Consider the following 18,144-nt stretch of genomic DNA (forward strand, 5'->3'; position numbering starts at 1 on the left):
AAATATATTTTGCTTTTGTGGCAGGCAATGTTTTACAGGCCAGAGATACACAAAAGTACTATCATCTCTTCCTCTGCATTAGCAGAAACATGGAAAGCATACTGTGGAAGAAGTGTTACTCAAAATGTGGTTCTGGAATGAAATCCTGAGTTATACAATGCAACAGCATTCATCAGATAGATTTCCTGGTATCTTTTTGCCGTTCTCCCTTCAATCAGTATAGCTCCCTATCACAATTTAAATACATGCACACAAAACCAACCAACCAAACAAAAAAACACCAAAAATCCTCACAAAACAACAAACAAACAAAAAAAGCCCATACAAATCTCCCCCTCTCCAAACCCAGTGCTACAAATTGAAGGAATCAACTCTGATGTGTGTGCAGCATGTATCTACTACTGAAGGAGTTATATTGCTTTAAGAAGTCTATTCATGCTTTGAGGAGAAACCTCCTCATATCCAGCACTGTTAATAAAGTAATGTCAACTTTCTAACCCAGCAAATTGGTTGAAGAGTTTATTTCCTGGTTTTTGTGACACATCTGAGCAGGATTCAAATTCCCTGATGCTGCAAATGGCAACTAGCTGTGGGTATAACTTAGCCAGGAAACTGCACAGCTGAGGCCACAGACAGCAGGATATAAACTCTATAAAACCTATATTGAAGTATGATTATTTTTTCCTGCTATAAAATAAACATAACCCACCTCCCAACACTGCTCTGACTAAAGTATTAGCTTCAAATTACTCACCCCTCCTAATGCACCACCACCATCTGCTCCTGGCATTGATTCAACTGAGCTGGTGCTGGCTATCTGAGGAGAAAGAGAATGACACAGAACAGTTTCAACATGGACATTCTTCCTCAAATATATAGGGAAGAGGGGAAGGGAAGGGAAGGGAAGGGAAGGGAAGGGAAGGGAAGGGAAGGGAAGGGAAGGGAAGGGAAGGGAAACAAGGTGGGGGTGGTGAGGGGAAGAGAAAAGAAAAAGAGTTTGCTTTCAGCCCTCAATTCTTTGCTTGTGAGCACACTTTAATTTATAGAATCAGATCACAGAACCATAGAATGGTCTGAGTTGAAAGGGATCTTACAGCTCATCTTGTTCCAGCCCCCTGCCATGAGCAGGGACACCTTCCACTACCCCCAGGTGCACATGTTGCACATGTGCTCAGCCATCCTCAAATATGGGGTGGGCTGTGATGTGGATGATTTTACAGATGGCACTGAAGTGCCAACCTTCCTTTGGGTGCAACCTGTTCCTTACATGCTGCAGAAAGCCAGTGCCAACGTTTGAAGGACACTTCTCTATTGGAGCCTGCCAGCCAGACCAGCAAAAGCTCTGTGAAGGTACTTGATTCTGAGAGGAACAAAATTTACTCTATTAAAACACCACTCCGTTAAGTTTCTCTTCTTCATAATGCATTTCAATCCCTAAATAAATGTGAAGTGACATCTCCATTTATACAGTTATGGAGATGTAGATGTACTAAATACACATAGATGTTTGTATATCTATATATATATTCCTGTAGAGTTAATATATAATATTCATATATCTATATGTATGCCATATATATAGACATATATACATTCAATAGTATTCAATATATATAAAGTGCAAATAAGCTTTGTACATTGAGTATCAAAATCACAGGCTACATTCTAAAAAGAATGGAAAACTACCTAATCTGCAAATGAATTTACAGGGAGTTTGCTAGTTTACACAAGGTTTTCAAACTATTAGATTCTTTATGATAAATTCTCCTGTTATTCCCATAAGTCATTCTTCCTTTGCCAATCAGACAACATCTCTTATTTCAAGATTATCCAAATGGCCAGTACATTTTGGCACTCTGGCTTCATTTCATTTTAAAGCAAGAAGGTTTAATCTCTGTTTGAGTGGCCAAATTGAAGAGCTATTCATTCTGATGCCTCATTGAGTCTATTTATATTCTAATACAATCAATCAACTCTTTAGAACAAGGAAAGGAGCAAATGCATCCTCTGGGACCAGGGCTGTCCCACCCTAGAGCACTTCCTAAGGGAATACAATTGAATTAAGGGAAGCATCACTACTCAGCTCTAACCAGCTATTTCTGCCTCTGCAAAAACCCAGCAACCCTGAGGTGTTCACATCATCTGTTCCTCAGTCCTCTGCAAAGGGGGCTCTTTTCACTGGAATCCTAATCAACCCAGTGTTTTACTCTGCCTAGTAAAATGACATCTGTGTGCTGTGATGGGACGTGGAAAAAGAAAAATGTGGAGGAAAAACAGGATTTGAAGAAGAGCTTGAGAAAACCCCCAGCAAATTTAGGGAAAAGAGTAAATTACTCCAGTTGCCTATTCAGATCCCCTTGTCTGTTTGTTTATTTGGAATAATGGGCTAAAAATCAAATACCCTCTACTCTTACCAGGAAAATATTTCAAAAGGGCTTCTCCCTTTTACATTACCATTACCACTCACACTGTCTCAGAGCTGGTAACAATACAGTTATTGACATGTTTGTCAGAACCACTCAGATCTATGGGAAAAGAAACAGCGGCATCTAACATTCATGATTTAACTAATAGAAGCATTCTCAATCTCAGATGCTAGAGATGTCACTTCCACAGAGCTCAGCTCTCTGCAGCACTTTTCCTTGCCAGCCTTCCAAGACTGCACAAATTGGGTCCGTCACCACACCAGGTGCCTCCAACTCTTCTGAGATGAAGCAGTGGTGAAAGAGGTCCTTCTCCTTGGGAACATTTTTAGATGGTTTTAAAAACACCTTTCACAAAGCCTGGAAATGCTGCAGGTGAAAAGGGAGGAACTAAACCACAAAGGAACCCTAAAGCTTTCTAAAAACCCTTCTTAAATTACTACTGCTACCACAAAGTATGGTCAGAGTTGCATGCATTAGTCATGAACTGCAACCAGTCCTAAGCACCGTAACAGAGAAAATGTATGGCCAAGCATGGGAAAAAACCAATTTGACTCTTTTTGTACAGGTTAATTTCTATTAGCTGTTACAGATCCAGACAGGAATCCATGAGTGCATATCCATTTCTTGAGAGAAAAACAAGGGTCACTTTTCCCTCTAAAGTTGCTGCCCAGTATTCCATAGATGATATGTCTGGTGGATGCTACCTAGTGCAGTGTATTGCAGTTAGAATGTTCTCAGTATTTGTCCAGTTTTCCTTAGAGAAATATTTTCAGCCTGTTTTAACTGACAGTAATTTCTGTCACATTTAGCTGTGACATCAGTTTCAAAGCTGATTATCTAGAGAAGATAATCTCCTAAAAATGCAGGTTAGTATTCTGGCATTAAAGAAATTACAGTACAGACTGCATTAATATCACAGCCAGGGATAAACCAGACTCCTGCTCTGCTTGGCTTTTATGAAGAATAGAATATAAGTGGGAGGCTACACCATGAACACAGAAGCAAAATCAAATTTAATTTACAAAGCAAAATAATAATAATGAACTTGACCAGACGCTGTGTTTTAATTACATAGAAAGAAATGAGTTTATTAGTTTGCTTATTATTTGGGCTCTGAATGCAGCCTGGCTGTGAATGCAGCCATAAGTTAACTGAAAAATATAGGCATGAATTGACTATTTTCTATTTTTTCCCCAAGTATTCTTAGCTGATGAATAGTTCAGGATAAGTAAACTACGCCAGATTCTGAAAATGACTCATTGCTGGCAGCTATCAGTAGCAGTATTCTAGACTCTATGGAGTGTTGAGGAGATCTTCAAACTGTCAATCTGATTATGTGGGGATGAAAGGCATATCCAACATCTCTCCTGAGGCTCCTGGAAAACCAGGCAGATAAAAAAATCCAGATTTTTTATCTGAGTCACCAAATCAGTCCTGAATCTCCAAGGAGAGATGTCAAAAATGGTTAGGTACCAAAACAAAAGAACCCCAAACAAACAATTTAGTTGGCAGGGAATGGGGAAGATAAAAAGCTTCCAAAGTTGAATCTCTGTAGATAGACCAATGGACCTTCTCTCCCTCTGCTCCAAGATCTACCATCTTGGTAGATGTCATAAAAGTCATAGGCAGCACCATATGATATTCCTAAATATTTGCTCTCTCAAGACCCATTCCTCTTTAGTTTGTAGCAAATGCCTGTGCTAAGGTTATCACCATCATTTTCAAGTTGAATGGAGAGATATGGTCCTGATGTCAATACTTCTAAAACAAAATTCCTAGCAAACACAGAGTGATACCTTATGGCTGTAGAGAAACAATAAACTTTCAAGACTATACTACATATTTAGTTGAAGAGTGTTTTTCTGAAATATATTTACTATCTAGAAGAACTGTATTTCAAGATCCTTTTAAAATGCATAATTTTCCTTCCGAGTCTTTAAAATATTTTAAATAATAATAAAATAACATCAAAGAAATAATCCCAAAATGCATCTCTGATGAGATGGGGAAAAGTAATGAACAATATCTCTCAGGGACACAAATAAAATTCCAGACTGCTAAGCACTTAAAACACTGAGGAATTATACCTGTTCTGCTAAAAAAAGCCACCAGCCTGGAAAACATGCCTGATGGGTCTCTGGCAATTGAATTGTCCTGGGTAATTTATTCTGTATCTGCATGGCTGACTAACTGTGACTGATACACATTTGAAAGCCAGAGAAATGGAGATTACTGCCCTGTAATGTCATATAAAAATCCAGAACAAGACTACACTATTTTAAAGTTAGCTGTGCAAGTCTCAACTGCTGGTAAAACTGTTCTGGCAAAGGAGAACGAAGCACTGGTACTTACTGAGGAATCAGGAGGATGCTCCTCCTCTTGTGAAAAAGAGCTATTGAAAGCTCTGAAGGTCTCACTGTTCTGTTTGTGCTTTTCTATTGTGGCTTGAATGACCTGAGACAAAGATGTCAGCAAAGATAAGAAGCATCACAAAAAAAAAATTCTCTCATAGGAAGATCACTTGGTGAAAAACCCTTACACTTGTATAAATGAAAGGGACACTTAAAAACCTTAAGTGGTGGTGTTAAACCCATTATTGTTTCAGTTAAAAACTAAGACTGCCATCAGACAGTATTTCTACAAGTCAAACTGGAAGAATATACAAGGTCTGATGCCTCAGTCTCTTCTCATACTGGGCTTGAGGAATGCAGGGAAGGGGAGCCCAGCTGGAGCCCCCAGATACTTTCTGGGGCCAGCTGGTCAGCACCAGGACCCTAACTGAGTTCCACACTTCTCCATGAGCAACTCCACCACACTGGCCCACCCAGCTTCCCTGCACAGCCACATTAATCCAGAACCCCAAAACGATGATTTCAAATGCTGCCTGCATGGTGATTGCCCTCCTTATCATTGGTGCTTTGTACTAACATGAATCCATTCCCTCTTCTCCTCTTCTGTCCTGTTAAAACAAAAGAAAAATAGAGAAAACATAATCGTTCTATTTAAAATATTTTCAGTAAATTCAATTCACAGCTTCACAGCTTTATATCCATTAGATTTTTAGCTTTGCTACCCACTATTTAAAAAACATTATTGATAATTATTCACAGTAATTATTACCAAATGCCAAAAATACTTGGATTGTTGACACAGTGGACCCTACAAGCACTACTATAAACACTGCATTCAATAAAGGCAATCAACACACTTTGACTTAGGACCAACATTCTCTTACATATCTGTTACCCACCTCTGCTGCTCACCTCATGATTTAAAGCTCTGTCACACTAGCACAGCCCGTAGATAAATTTCACAAACCTTCAAAGACAGAACAAGTATCATACCTGGCTTGCAGTTCCAATGATCTCTTTTTTCCTGTTATGGAAAATGTATGAGCTACATTTTGCTTAGCAATTTCTTGGACCTGTAAAAAGCACATCAGCTTTTTTACTCATTGAACTTGTCTTTCCAACATTTTTAATGACTTACAAATACAGTCATTCTTAGAAATGCTTAGTCAAAAAGATCATTTGGAATAAAGTATAGAAGTAGAAAAAATAAGGGACTGTTTCCATAGTTACCTGTCTTGCTACAAAGCTTGCATGTCTGTATCACCAATCAGACTCCTATGGCAGGTGGGGGGGGGTGTGCCAGCCAGGGGACAAGGTAAGGCTCTCAATCCAAACATGTCACACAGTCACCATTACTATGCTCCCTTTTTGAATGATTCTTATAAAAATTTCAAAAGCCCAGCTGTCAGAGACTGAAATGTTATAATTTATGTCTTAAACATCTTCATGAAAGACTTTTGCTTGTTATAGCAAAACTAAAAGATGCAGAGAAAACCACCAAAACCCTGAACGGAGCCCTACACTGCTCATTGATGAAGATAAGATAAAGTGATTTAGGGGAGAAGAATACATTCAGAGAGAGATCAAGCTTAGCACCTTCAGGGTGGAAGTCACAGCCCCAGGGCTATCAGCTGCTAGGCTTGAACAGACCCTCACACCAAAGGGTGGGGGGAGGAGAGGTTTTGGGTGTGTGATGAAAAAACCTCTGATTCGAGCAGTGAACACCCATCCTCTGCTGTGCAGAGGAGCTCAGCTGTGGGCTCCTTTACCCTGGCAGAAACCCCATCCACATGAAGGACAGCAGAGTCATGGTCCATCAAACACCCTCCTACAAACGGGTCCCCAGACCCTGCACCAGAGATGATGCAACAGATCCATAGTGTTGCAAAGGACAGTGTCAAATGTGCCCTACTCAGGGGAGGCATGTGGGTGTTCCCACCTGACCCAAGCCACTTTATCAATCCACTGGATTCCATACTTTCCAGCAACAGGTGGCAGGGGGACCCTCACCACCAAGAACAGCAGATGGAGGGGAGCAATGAGATGTTGTTGGGACCCTGGGAAGTGTGATATGTTTCCACCTAACTGGTGTCACCTTCTCCCTTTCTCCCCACCCATGCACACCTCTTTTTCTATTTCTGTCTTTTCTCTTTCTTTCTCTTTGCCTCTTTTACTAATTAATAAAATATATCACTTTTTTTTGGCATCAACATTGAACTTCATTTGGTTTTAATCAAGTTTTGGGATATATTTTGAACCTTTCTGGGTTCGATCCATTTTATTTACAGAGGCTTAGTTTCCTTTGGTCTTCTGTGTTAAACTGGTTCATAACACCAACCAACCAAAAAAACCCCAAAAGAGATAAAATCATAGAATCACTAACGTTGGAAAAGAACGTTAAGATCCTCAAGTCCAACCATCAAAACAGCACCATCACATTCACCACAAAACCATGTTCTCAAGTGCCACATCCACGTGTTTTTTGAACACTTCCAGAGATGGTGATTCCACCTGGGCAACCTGTGCCAGGGCTGGAAAACCATTTCAGTGAAGAAATATTCCCTAATATCCAACCTAAGCCTCCCCCGGTGCAACTTGAGGCCGCTTCCTCTCATCCTGTCACACGTTAGAAGAGGCCAACCCTCACCTGGCTACACCCATCTTTCAGGCAGTTGTAGAAAGTGAGAAGGTCTTGCTCCTTATCTCCAGAATCCCCCCAGCTCCCTCATCAGACTTGTGCTCCAGACCCTTCCCCAGCTCTGTTGTGCTTCTCTGGACACACTCCAGCACCTTAAGGTCTTTCTTCTTGTGGAAAAACTGCATTGATCCAAAGTGATCCAAAGCTGGGTTTTAGAATTCTACTATATTTTTACATTCATACAATGTTATGTATTTAGATTCAGCAGGGATCCAAAGCTATCAAGAACATTAAAAAAGAGAAAAGAAGAGATGCAAACCTGCAGTCCTGCAATGTCCATCTTCTCTCGGACACTGAACTTCTGGCCAATCAGCCTCAGTTTTGGCACACAGTACAGCACCATGCTGTTAAACTGCAATGAGGCAAGAGTTTAACTTAGGCAGTTACATGCTAGACACAGCCTGCACTGTGAAGGTTTAGGGCTCTGGTGTGTTTTAATCTAAGAGATAGCTCTCAAGAAGAGATTTAAGGTGAAAGTGAGACTGATGGATCATTACTGAAAGAAGTGGGCAGACAGAAACACCTCAGCCAGTCACTTCTCCCTTCTGGCCCTCCCTCTGAATTGGACTTCCTTGAAAGCATGAGAGCTCTTCTCCCAGTGCCAGTGAGAGCTGGCCATCTCCTGCAGCGAGGTGGTTTGGCTGGAAACCACCTCCTGTGGCACTCTGCAAAAACTCAGCCTCTGAGGAGGGAGATGGAAAAGACCCCTTTGGGCCAGTAAAGGCACAGCATGAAAGAAAGAAGGAAATCCTTGAGCAAAATCTACAAGAGAAAACTGCTGCTCAGAAGGAGTAGCTGGACTCAGCTGGTGAATGCTTTTTGTCTTTAAGCTTAGGAAGATGTAAACATACCACAGAATCATAGATTCAAAGGATGGTTTGGGTTGGAAGGGACCTTAAAGTCTATCTCCTTCCACTGCCTGCCATGAGTAGGGACCCCTTCCACTAGACCAGCGTGCTCTAAGGCCCATCCAACCTGAGCACAGCCCTGAAAATAATAAAGCAGCTGAAACACTCACCAGGAATAAATACCTATCCTGTGCTGTGCCATTCTTTGCTGAAAGTTTCTGAATTTGTCCTTCTTTAATGAGCTCGTTGGCTGGGTTAACAATATCCTCTTCACCACCCAGGCGCTCATAGACTTCCAAAAGCTTGTGCATCTTTTCCTGCCAGTACAAACACCCAGCAATTTAAATTAAAAAAAAAAAAAAATTATTCCATGTGGTCTATTTTCCACTCTTTAATTTCTGTGGTAAATGTACGTAAGTTGAAAGAAAACAGTCTTTCACTTCCACTATAGCTTTGCATTTATATTAAAACACGTTGCACATTCTTCAGTGCTATTCCCCACTCTGGATTAGTCATATTGGATTAGTTATACTTGGATTGTACCATTTAATGACACTTTGAGATAAATTTATTTGATACTTTTAGACTATTACTATTCAACACTAAATATGTATTATAGAATTACAAAGGTTGAAATAAATCTCTAAGATCATCAAGTCCAAATATTAATCTTTGGAACTTTAGAAGCAATGTCCAATAAAATCACTGGCCAAGCTGGGGACCTGTATGCTACCAAATAATGGAAGCATGATTTATTTCTTTTACTGCACCACAACAAGAGTAAGCAGCCAATAATTAATTCAACCGTCCACTAACTTTTGGGGATTTTGCTACAGCATTCACTTTCCTTTCAGTCTGGCTTGGACCTCAAGCAGCAAAATTATTATAACAGCCTTTTCCAACGGGTTCTTGTGTACTAACAGAAAAAGCAACCGACACAGAAACCAATGAGCCAATGAGTTGTTTCATATTCCTGATATCTGCAGAGATACTGTAAAAAGCTCCCAGGAGTTAAGAGGCCCAAATCCAGAAAAATTTCCACCAAAATATATCCTTATCGAGAGAACATGCCAGACTCAAATAGAAACAGATGGTTTCCTAACTATGTTTTCAGACATACTGGAAATACACAGACATCAGCTGGCTACTTCCCCATAGCAGCCACAGGAAACATGGTCTCATGGTGTCCCCACCAGCCGAGAGAGGAAGTAATGGTCTGATAGGGAAGTGAATATAAACCTTGAACCTAAGCCAGATACACAGCATTTCAGGTCTGTTTGATACAAAATGTCCTGAGACACCTGGGTGCACCAAAGGGATAACATCTGCAGCTGTAAAGCCCATTTACTTTAACGGTAATGCACTACCTCTTCTATATGTAAAACCTGTGCTAATGTCCAACATCTCCACATCTGACTGCCCAGCTTTTGAAACACAGCTTTCTGAAGCTACTGATGCATGCAAAATGCACATTCTGTGCACTTAAGATGGGCCAAAATCAAATCAAAGCAACCTTCATTCTTCTGTTGAAGAACTGTAGGACTAAAAAAACAGTGTGAAAATCTGCAAGGACACCTTGTGAATAGGCCTAATTGGAACACTTTCAACACTTTTCAAGGACAAGCAAATAACAAGTTTTATGAAGACTTCCTTTTTCAACTCATTGGGTCCTTAAGAATGAGGGAGATATAGAATTTAAGCCAAACAAGCCACAGAAAACTGCATTTACAATAAAAAGGACTCAGACATCCAACACATGTTTAAAGCCTGAGTGACAGGTAGATATTCCTCTCCAGTTACCGTGCTGAGCCTGTTGCACTGGGAGGCCTTCAGTTTAGACAAGTGTTTCAGTCAGATCACGATTCCCCTCTGGAATTGCTACTCACCATCTTCCGGATGGCTGCATTGGAATGGTTTGCTGCTGTCGATATCAGCTCCAGTGACTCTGCAATAAAGGTACCAACAGTTATGCATTCTCTAGATTATATCTTTTAATAGCACCTTGGGGGACAGGTTCACCTCTCTGAGTAGTTTGTCCTTCAAAATTGATGATACATAAGCAATTATAGACACAATCAGTTCTGCCTGTTCAACTGATCTATGTTTCATCTTTCTCTCCTAAAAATCTAGATGAGCCAAAGCACACAGTGACAAAGAACCCTCACTTTCTAGGAATCACCTATTAAAAGTCAAGTTTCACTTAAGTCTTCCCAAGCATATTTTAAAGATTGTTTTCCTAAAACAGGGATTATGGTGATATGCCTGTTTATGGTGATATGGACACTCTTTTGGTTGAGAGCAAAAACTCCTTGTAATCAAGAGAAGTCCACTTCTCCTGTTTCACCATATAAACAGAGTCTATCTGGCTTTCTTGGCAAGAAATACACATTTAAATTCAATACAAATTTAAAACCATTCTTCCTTTCTTCCTCTGGCTACTGCAAGGATGTCTTCCTGTCTTTGTCCTTAGCCACACAATGGAGTAAACAAAAATTTAGATGTTCTACTACAGCAAACTTCAACATATTGTCACTGTTTGTTTGCCAAAGCTGCTTTCATTCCTAGAGCAGGTATTCCAACCCTTTTCTTCTCAACTCCAAAAGCATTCAAAATCCCTTTGTTTGGTAATAATTTAATTAATTCAAATCTCCATTTCTACCATAGTCCTGGCTGTAAGTATCTGAACACACAAAGAAAAACTCCCCAGGATTTCATTGTGCTTTTAGACAGAGAGGCGTTTACATGTACTTTCAGCATCTTTCCTGTCTGGAGATTCTTCTGGAAGTTTCTTTAAATAGTCCTTCAGGAGAAGCTCATAACGAGGAATCCTTTGCACTGGTTCAAGCATATGATGCTGCAAAGTCAGGTTTCCACACACCTCCTGTTTCTGTAATGGAGAGAAAACAAGAACAGGAGGGTTTGATTTTTTTCTGCCTTTGGTATATAACAGAATGAAAAATGACCATTCACATACAGCCAGAAGAGTGTACAGGAGCTTCTCAAGCCATCATAGGTCGACAGGCTCATTAGGTTGGAAAAGACTGAGATGATCGAGTCCAAACATAAACCTAACACTGCCAAGGCCAACTTAATCAAGTCCCCAAGTGCCACATCTGCATATCTTTTAAATCCCCCCAGGGACAGTGATTCCATCACTGCCCCGGGCAGCCTGAGCCAGGGCTGGACAACCCTCTCCATCAAGAAATATTTCCTAATATCCAACCTAAACCTTCCCCTGGCACAGTTTGAGGTCATTTCCTCTTGTCCTGTCTCTTGTTTGCTGGAAGCAGAGCCCAGCCTACCCCACATCTGCCCCTTCCTGTCAGGGAGTTGTGCAGAGTGAGAAGGTCCCTCCCAAGCCTCCTTTTCTCCAGGCTGAGCCCGTTCCCCAGCTCCATTTCCTTCTCTGGACACATTCCAGCCCCTCAAGCTCTTTCTTGTTGTGCGGGGCTCAAAACTGACCCCAGCATGTCCAGCACAGGGGATGGGCATTGCCCTGGCCCTGCTGCCACACCAGTGCTGAGCAGCCCAAGGTGCCCTGGTCCTTCTTACCCGCCTGGGCTCCTGTTCAGCCACTGCCACCAGCACCCCCAGGGCCTTTCCTGCTGGCTCTTTCCAGGCCCTCTGGCTCAGCCTGGAGCTGCAGGGGGTGTTGTGACCCAAGGACAGGACCTGGCACTTGGCCTTGTTCAACCTCAATCGCTGGCCTGTGATCCAGCCTCTCCAGAGCTGGAGAGCCTGAGAGCAGATATCAGAGCTGGCAGCTTTTATGTGAATCTTCATCCCATGTCTGGCATTTTCTGCCGATATGCAACTATCTTCTTTCAGAAGGCTCAGAAAAACTTTTCCCATCCATGGCCCTGTGCAGCATTGTTCTCCCAACTTCATGAAATCACAATGACCCCAGGAATGTATTGCTTGCCAGAGCTTACTGTATGAGCAGTAGGCACACTGCTCACACATCAGCTTTGAAAGGCAGAGCTCTCTCAAATTCTGCTTCTTTTGCACTTGGCCAAGAAGGGGAGGAGATTTGAGTCTGGTTACACAAAACATCATCCAATAAGGCCCAATGTGCTCTGCATACAATGGCACTGAGTATTGCAGTGTACTTGTTTTCATAGGATCCTGCGAAGCAAAAGAATATTTTCATTTAAAAGAGGAGAGATGAGAATCCACAAGAAGTTGCTGCTAGTGATGTAATCTGACTCCACAGCAGCATGTTAACCACAGACACACACAAGCTCTTCTACACAGCATTATTTTTACATCAGCCCACTAATGTGGTCTGCTCTCATGTAAACAACCTCTCTATAACCATGTTAATTTCACTGTGTATTTCTCAGAGAAAGGAAGTTCTTTCAAGTATCTGCAATTTCCTCATAAATATTCCAGCCCACACCACACTGCTGACTCGCTCCATTCTCACAGCAAGACTGGAGATAATGGGATGAATGTCTGAGAGAAAAATATTAGCTTTCTTTCCAGAAATTCAAAGGACTAAATTTGATAAGTCACAGTCATCAACTTATTAGTAACATTTGATTTTTGTTTTCTGCTTTCCCTAATTTAACATAATTAGTAACAGTGAATGCCTAATGCTGTATATTATATATACACTACTCCATTAGCAGCTTAGGTAGACAGTGCATCCCTGAAGGATCACAACACACTTCAACTGGTATGTTGAAAACTATCAGTGGCTTTTGATAGTGCAGAGATATGTCAAATAAGTGGACTAAGCATTCTGGGTCTAATCTCTGCCTCCTGCAGCTATAATCACCGAGCAACAGAGCAAAAGGTGCTGTGTAGGTGTGACTAAATAACCTACAGTGCCCTTCTGTCATCAGCAGGCTTCCGAAGTGCATCTCCTGCCTGCATCGCCAGTGCCCACACTGCCTGGCAAGAGTTCTGCTCAAGCAAGAGCAGAGCTGCCCATGGTCTGGAACCAGTGTAGACCAACAGGTGACATACATAATTTATGTTGGAACTACTTGGTGGGAAGAGACAGTTGCCTGTGCTGTAGGGAAAACAGTCCCAAATGGATTACCCTGCAGAAAGTCATGGCTTGCCACAGGCTGAGGACAGCAAAACACAGTGCTGGTGTGCATGCCCTTAGTGGGAGCAGGATGGGTACAGACAAAAAAGGGGTAAGAAAAGGTCCTGTGGAGCAGTAGCGTGGCAGGAAAGGACCTCCCCCAGTCCTTGTTTCTCCAAACTTCTGTCTTGAGTCCCTGACACAGCCCTAAACCTCCACTCAGGGCCTCTCCTCTCCCAGCTTGCTAGGGGATTACTTGATTCCCGACAGCTGGCCCAGCCACAGTCCTCCCATTTAGGGCAGGCAGCTGTGCTCCCTGTTCAGCTTAACCCACTCCTTGCCAGCCCTTCCTTCCCAAAGGATGGTATCTGCCTTCCAAAGACTGGCAGAGGGATGCTTATGAGCATCCTGGAGCCTGCATCCATTCAGCTGGCCCAGGGGACGAGTGGGATAGAACAGTTTTATGGATACATCAGCATAACCAGAGCTCTTCCCCTCTCCCTGCGCAGCTTTTTGTGCAATTATGAGAAAACACATGAAAATCCATCTCAAGCATCCTCCTGTGGAGTTGTGATCCTGAGAGCTGCTTGCCACTTTGGAAGCCTCAGAAAAACCAGACAAACAGTAGATGCTGTTAGTGACATATCCAAACTTAAGCACACCCACCTCAGAATGAAACTGTATTTAATAAAAAAAAATTAAAGTTAGAAATTAGGAAGACAAATTCAAAAGAGTCAGAATTACTGGGCCAAGGGTGAAGTTTAATTCTGTGATCAGATACTCCTCTTAAACCACAGAATCACGGAATGGTTTGGGTTGGAAGGGACCTTGAAGACCATCCAGCCCAACCCTCATCCACTGTCCCAAGTTGCTCCAAGCCCCATCCAGCCTGATCTTGAACATTTCCACGGATCCAGGGGCAGCCACAGCTTCTCTGGGCAGCCTGTGCCTCACCACCTTCACAGGGAAGAATTACTTTTCAATATCCCATCTAACCCTGGCCTCTGTAAGTTTAAAGCCATATTAAAAAAAAAAAAAAAAAAAAGTTTGAGTGGAATAAAAACTGTGTGTGAAATCTATGTACCAGAAAAAGAGAAGAAAGGAATGCCACTAAAATTGTGTAATTTTAGTATGTCTTATTATCTTGACAATGTGTGTCATTAACTGGGAAACAAATAAATACACTGAATTAAGTGAGGATCTCTCACTCCTGGTTCTAGCCAGCAGAGAGTTAATTTTTTCCAGTAGCCAGGAGGGGTGTGGCCAGGGCCTCAGTGTTAGTGGATAACACCTCAGGTCATTGCCAGGCTGGAAGAGAGGGCCTCATTTCAGAGAAGGTTCCTTATGGTGGAGCAAGTTGGCACATGGAGCAGTTTGGGTGATGCTGGTCCTGACTGGAGGGAGTGGTTTCGGTGAGTAGCTGTAGCTGGATTGAACTCTGCACTCTCTTTTTGGTACACCTTTATTTTTGTTATTAATATTGTTGCTCTTACTGTTAGTTTCCTTATCTCATTGTTTCCAGTAAATTGTTCTTACCTCAACCCATGATTTTTGCTTTTTGTGCCTCCAGCTCTCCTCTTCAGATGCTCCAGGAGGAGGGGAAAAGGGCAGTGGGGGGGGGGAAAACAAAGGAGTAGCAGCGTGGTTTTGGACTCTCTAAACTGGGGATTATCATTCCTAAACCATTACAATCTCCAAGTCCTATTATGCGAATTAAAAACATACCTGTATGTTCTGAACTACATCTTTGAATGGAGAGGACCGCTGCATACATGTGTTCACTATGTCCATTGCCCTGTCAAAGTTCTTTACATACTCTCCATACATTTTCAGAAAAGGAGCAAGTTTCTGCAGGATATCTCCTAGCCGTGGGTTGACGCTCCTATGGTAAAGAGACAGGTAAGTACTGAAATCTCTGGAAATGAATGGTATCTTCAGAGAGAAAACACAGCTGTAAGATTTCCACAGTTGTCTCCCACATGCACAAGCATTTACACATATGTGCAATCAAGACAGGCTAAGTTCAGTTTATGGTAATGTATGCAATATCCTAGATCATAGATATGGTAATCTATGCAATATCTTCTGTTACAGTTGTCCCTGCAAGTGCAAGTCAGGCACAGAGGTGCTGAGACTCATTTACTCCTTCTGGTCACTGACAAACGTGTGAAGACTGGACTCAGCCAAGACAGAGGCAAACCGTGGTCCTGTCTTGATCAATCACAGGACCTGGAAAGGTCAGCACTATCTGCACCTGCCACTGCAGGACACCATGCACCCAATGTGTCCCCTCAAATTGGGTTTCCTAGATCTGACTTACAATTAACCTTTCTACCTATCACTGTGTTTCTGCCTGATCTACAGCTTACAGCATCACAGAATCATTAGATTTGGAAAAGATCTCTAAAACCAATAAGTTCTACCTTCAACTTCTTATAGTAGCCAAATTTGAAATGGTATTTGAAAATATTTATTTCAGCTATAGGGCCAAAAGAAGCAATTTTATTCCTTCCTAGTACTGTAATTTCATAGTACTGCAATAATAGGAGAGTGGGAATGCAGTAAGGAAAAACAGCTCTAGTAATACTTCCAACTAAAAAAACGCTCACAATATATTCTGGAAGTTTTGAGTGCTCAGGCCTACTCCTTAAGTCAGAAATGTTTGAGAGACTTCAGAAATGTTTGAGAGTTAGTAAAGAACTAACGTAACTACTGCATTAAACAATAAAAAATTTGGAATTAGACTAGGCCTACAGTTTCTTGAAAATGTATTTTTTAAATAATTGTAATGACAGCTACCTACCATTCTTGTGTAATTCTTGTTTTGAGCTCAGGAAGAAGAAATTGTCCATGAAAACAATAGATGGAAGAAATATTTGAGAAGATGCCTGTTATCACTTCAGATGAGATCCCTGCTTCGGACAATTTAGTGCAAAAAACCTGCAGAAGGAAACAAGACAGTACCAACATTTTTAACAAAAATCAGTCCTAGATATGCTGATTTTAGATTGCAATTTTGCAAAGCTGACTGCTTAGAACAGAGCTGCAGATTTTGACCCCTGGTAGCCAGTCCTTGGAGTCTTAAGGAGGTTCACAGAATTTAAGCGTGCTGTCACCCAGAGTTAGATATACCACTAAAGGCTATTGAAAAAACTAGGAAAATTTGAGCTATAATTCAGAAAAGATTGAAATGACTGAGAAGATCAGACATCTCAAATTTGAGTGCAAGCTGCAAACATCATTCAGTCCCTGAAAAGCATTTACTGCTATTTACACAAAGTAAAATAAATAATGTGATTGGGTTTTTCTCAGTAGGAAAAATTACTCTATACTGAACAAAAGGAAAAGACATTCCCTAGATTTCTATGGTCCAGAAACAGTTTCTGTTAATCTAATACAAGCACTGTAAGTCTTCCATACAGCTCCAAGAGCTGGACGGTGAATCATTCTCCAAGTTACAGCTTCTAACAGTGTTTCTTGCCAGGTGACAGTTTTCTATTTTTTTTTCTTCTACTCATTTTTAAAAAGCACTTTGCTAGAAATGTGTCTCATCCTCATTTTTCTTTCCTGCATATTCATGGGTTTTTTCTTTGAGGTAATTATAGAAATGTCAGAATTGTGCAGTGTCAACTCAAAGTCTATGGGGAAGAAAGTTCAGACTCATCACACCAGTTTCACTTCATCCCCATGTGTAAACATGATGGGCAACAATTACAAAACAGACTGGTAAAAAATAGTTTGCTGTAGGCTCAGGGCTAACGCATGTGGCCCAATTTTAGTAAAACTTCAACTTCTTGCGCATCACAGAGCAATCACAGATTTCATCATTTCTTAGTGCCTTCATTATCCCTGTGATTTCCTCTCCCCATACACCCAGGGAGGAACCAAATGCTGGCAGTGTCTGTGTCTTGGACTGCTGCTTTCCCATTTCCCTTTCTGCCATCCCAATCCTCTGTTTCCTTTCAGAGAACCCTCTTGCTCAAAGCTCACATCTGGGATCCACAGCACACAGCCTGACAAGCAAACTCCATCTTCCACCTACACACAGCATTTGTACTGAGCTACAGCTTAGGCAATGGACAGGAGACATCATTGCTGCTCACTGAAAAGAAAGGAGAATTAATTCAAAATGGAATTACCTGGTCCAAGAGATGGAGTCTTTTAACATACGCTTCTTCTGTGTGGAGCAGCTCATTGGCGATGTTGAATAGCTTCTGGGGCTCTGTACACTGAAAAAAAAGTCAGAAATGACACAATCCATCTGCATCTCCACACCTAAGTTCCACTAACTGTTCTATTTTTCATTTTGTCAGTGGCCAAAATCCTACCAGCAGAGGAGCCTGGAGTGAAAGAGGTTAACACATTTCAGAATCTGCCCCACATCTCTCAAAAGATCACTCTGCTCCAGAGATATTTTAATGCTGTTTTCTGAAAGAGCAATTAGTAGTGCAATCAGTGTCTGGTCAGGACATCACCTGAGTTCATTACGGCTTTATAAAAAGAACCAGAAACATCCTCTAAACCTGGAAATAAGTCTAGTTAATTTGAAAAATAAGGCAATAGACTGTAAATCAACTGTTCTCGTTTTTGGATTCAGGTCCTGTAACTAAAATGAAAACTAGAAACCAGGTTGTTTGGCGAGATTTCTACCCTTGCCAGCACAGCATTACTCTCTGTGGCATATTTCTAAGATTTTTGTGCAGCTTTATACACAGGCCAGTTCCCTGGAAAGAATTTTCATCAAGATAACCCAAATTACTCAGTGAAGCCTTTCATTAAGCTCATC

General features: G+C 41.4%; 1 protein-coding gene across 5 annotated transcripts in view; it reads right to left on the bottom strand.

Moving 5' to 3' along the window:
- The window catches only part of FGD3 (FYVE, RhoGEF and PH domain containing 3), a 92,404-nt gene that overhangs the window by 13,179 nt on the left and 61,081 nt on the right, over nucleotides 1–18,144 (bottom strand). For all 5 annotated transcript variants that reach the window (XR_011681242.1, XM_071440117.1, XM_071440121.1 and 2 more), the window contains exons 5-15: nucleotides 17,498–17,587; nucleotides 16,162–16,298; nucleotides 15,084–15,240; nucleotides 11,072–11,210; nucleotides 10,210–10,268; nucleotides 8,494–8,640; nucleotides 7,735–7,827; nucleotides 5,771–5,850; nucleotides 5,355–5,385; nucleotides 4,779–4,880; nucleotides 755–817 (exon numbers count right to left, since the gene is read on the bottom strand). Coding sequence is in view for 4 of the 5 variants with exons in the window: in XM_071440117.1 (XP_071296218.1) it covers nucleotides 755–817; nucleotides 4,779–4,880; nucleotides 5,355–5,385; nucleotides 5,771–5,850; nucleotides 7,735–7,827; nucleotides 8,494–8,640; nucleotides 10,210–10,268; nucleotides 11,072–11,210; nucleotides 15,084–15,240; nucleotides 16,162–16,298; nucleotides 17,498–17,587 (1,098 nt within the window). In the remaining variant the exon portion in view is untranslated. The remainder of the gene's footprint in view (nucleotides 1–754; nucleotides 818–4,778; nucleotides 4,881–5,354; nucleotides 5,386–5,770; nucleotides 5,851–7,734; nucleotides 7,828–8,493; nucleotides 8,641–10,209; nucleotides 10,269–11,071; nucleotides 11,211–15,083; nucleotides 15,241–16,161; nucleotides 16,299–17,497; nucleotides 17,588–18,144) is intronic.

Source organism: Agelaius tricolor, unplaced genomic scaffold (assembly GCF_023055355.1).
Source record: "Agelaius tricolor isolate 1412-34295 unplaced genomic scaffold, bAgeTri1.0.p SCAF_14, whole genome shotgun sequence".
Lineage (NCBI taxonomy): Eukaryota > Metazoa > Chordata > Aves > Passeriformes > Icteridae > Agelaius > Agelaius tricolor.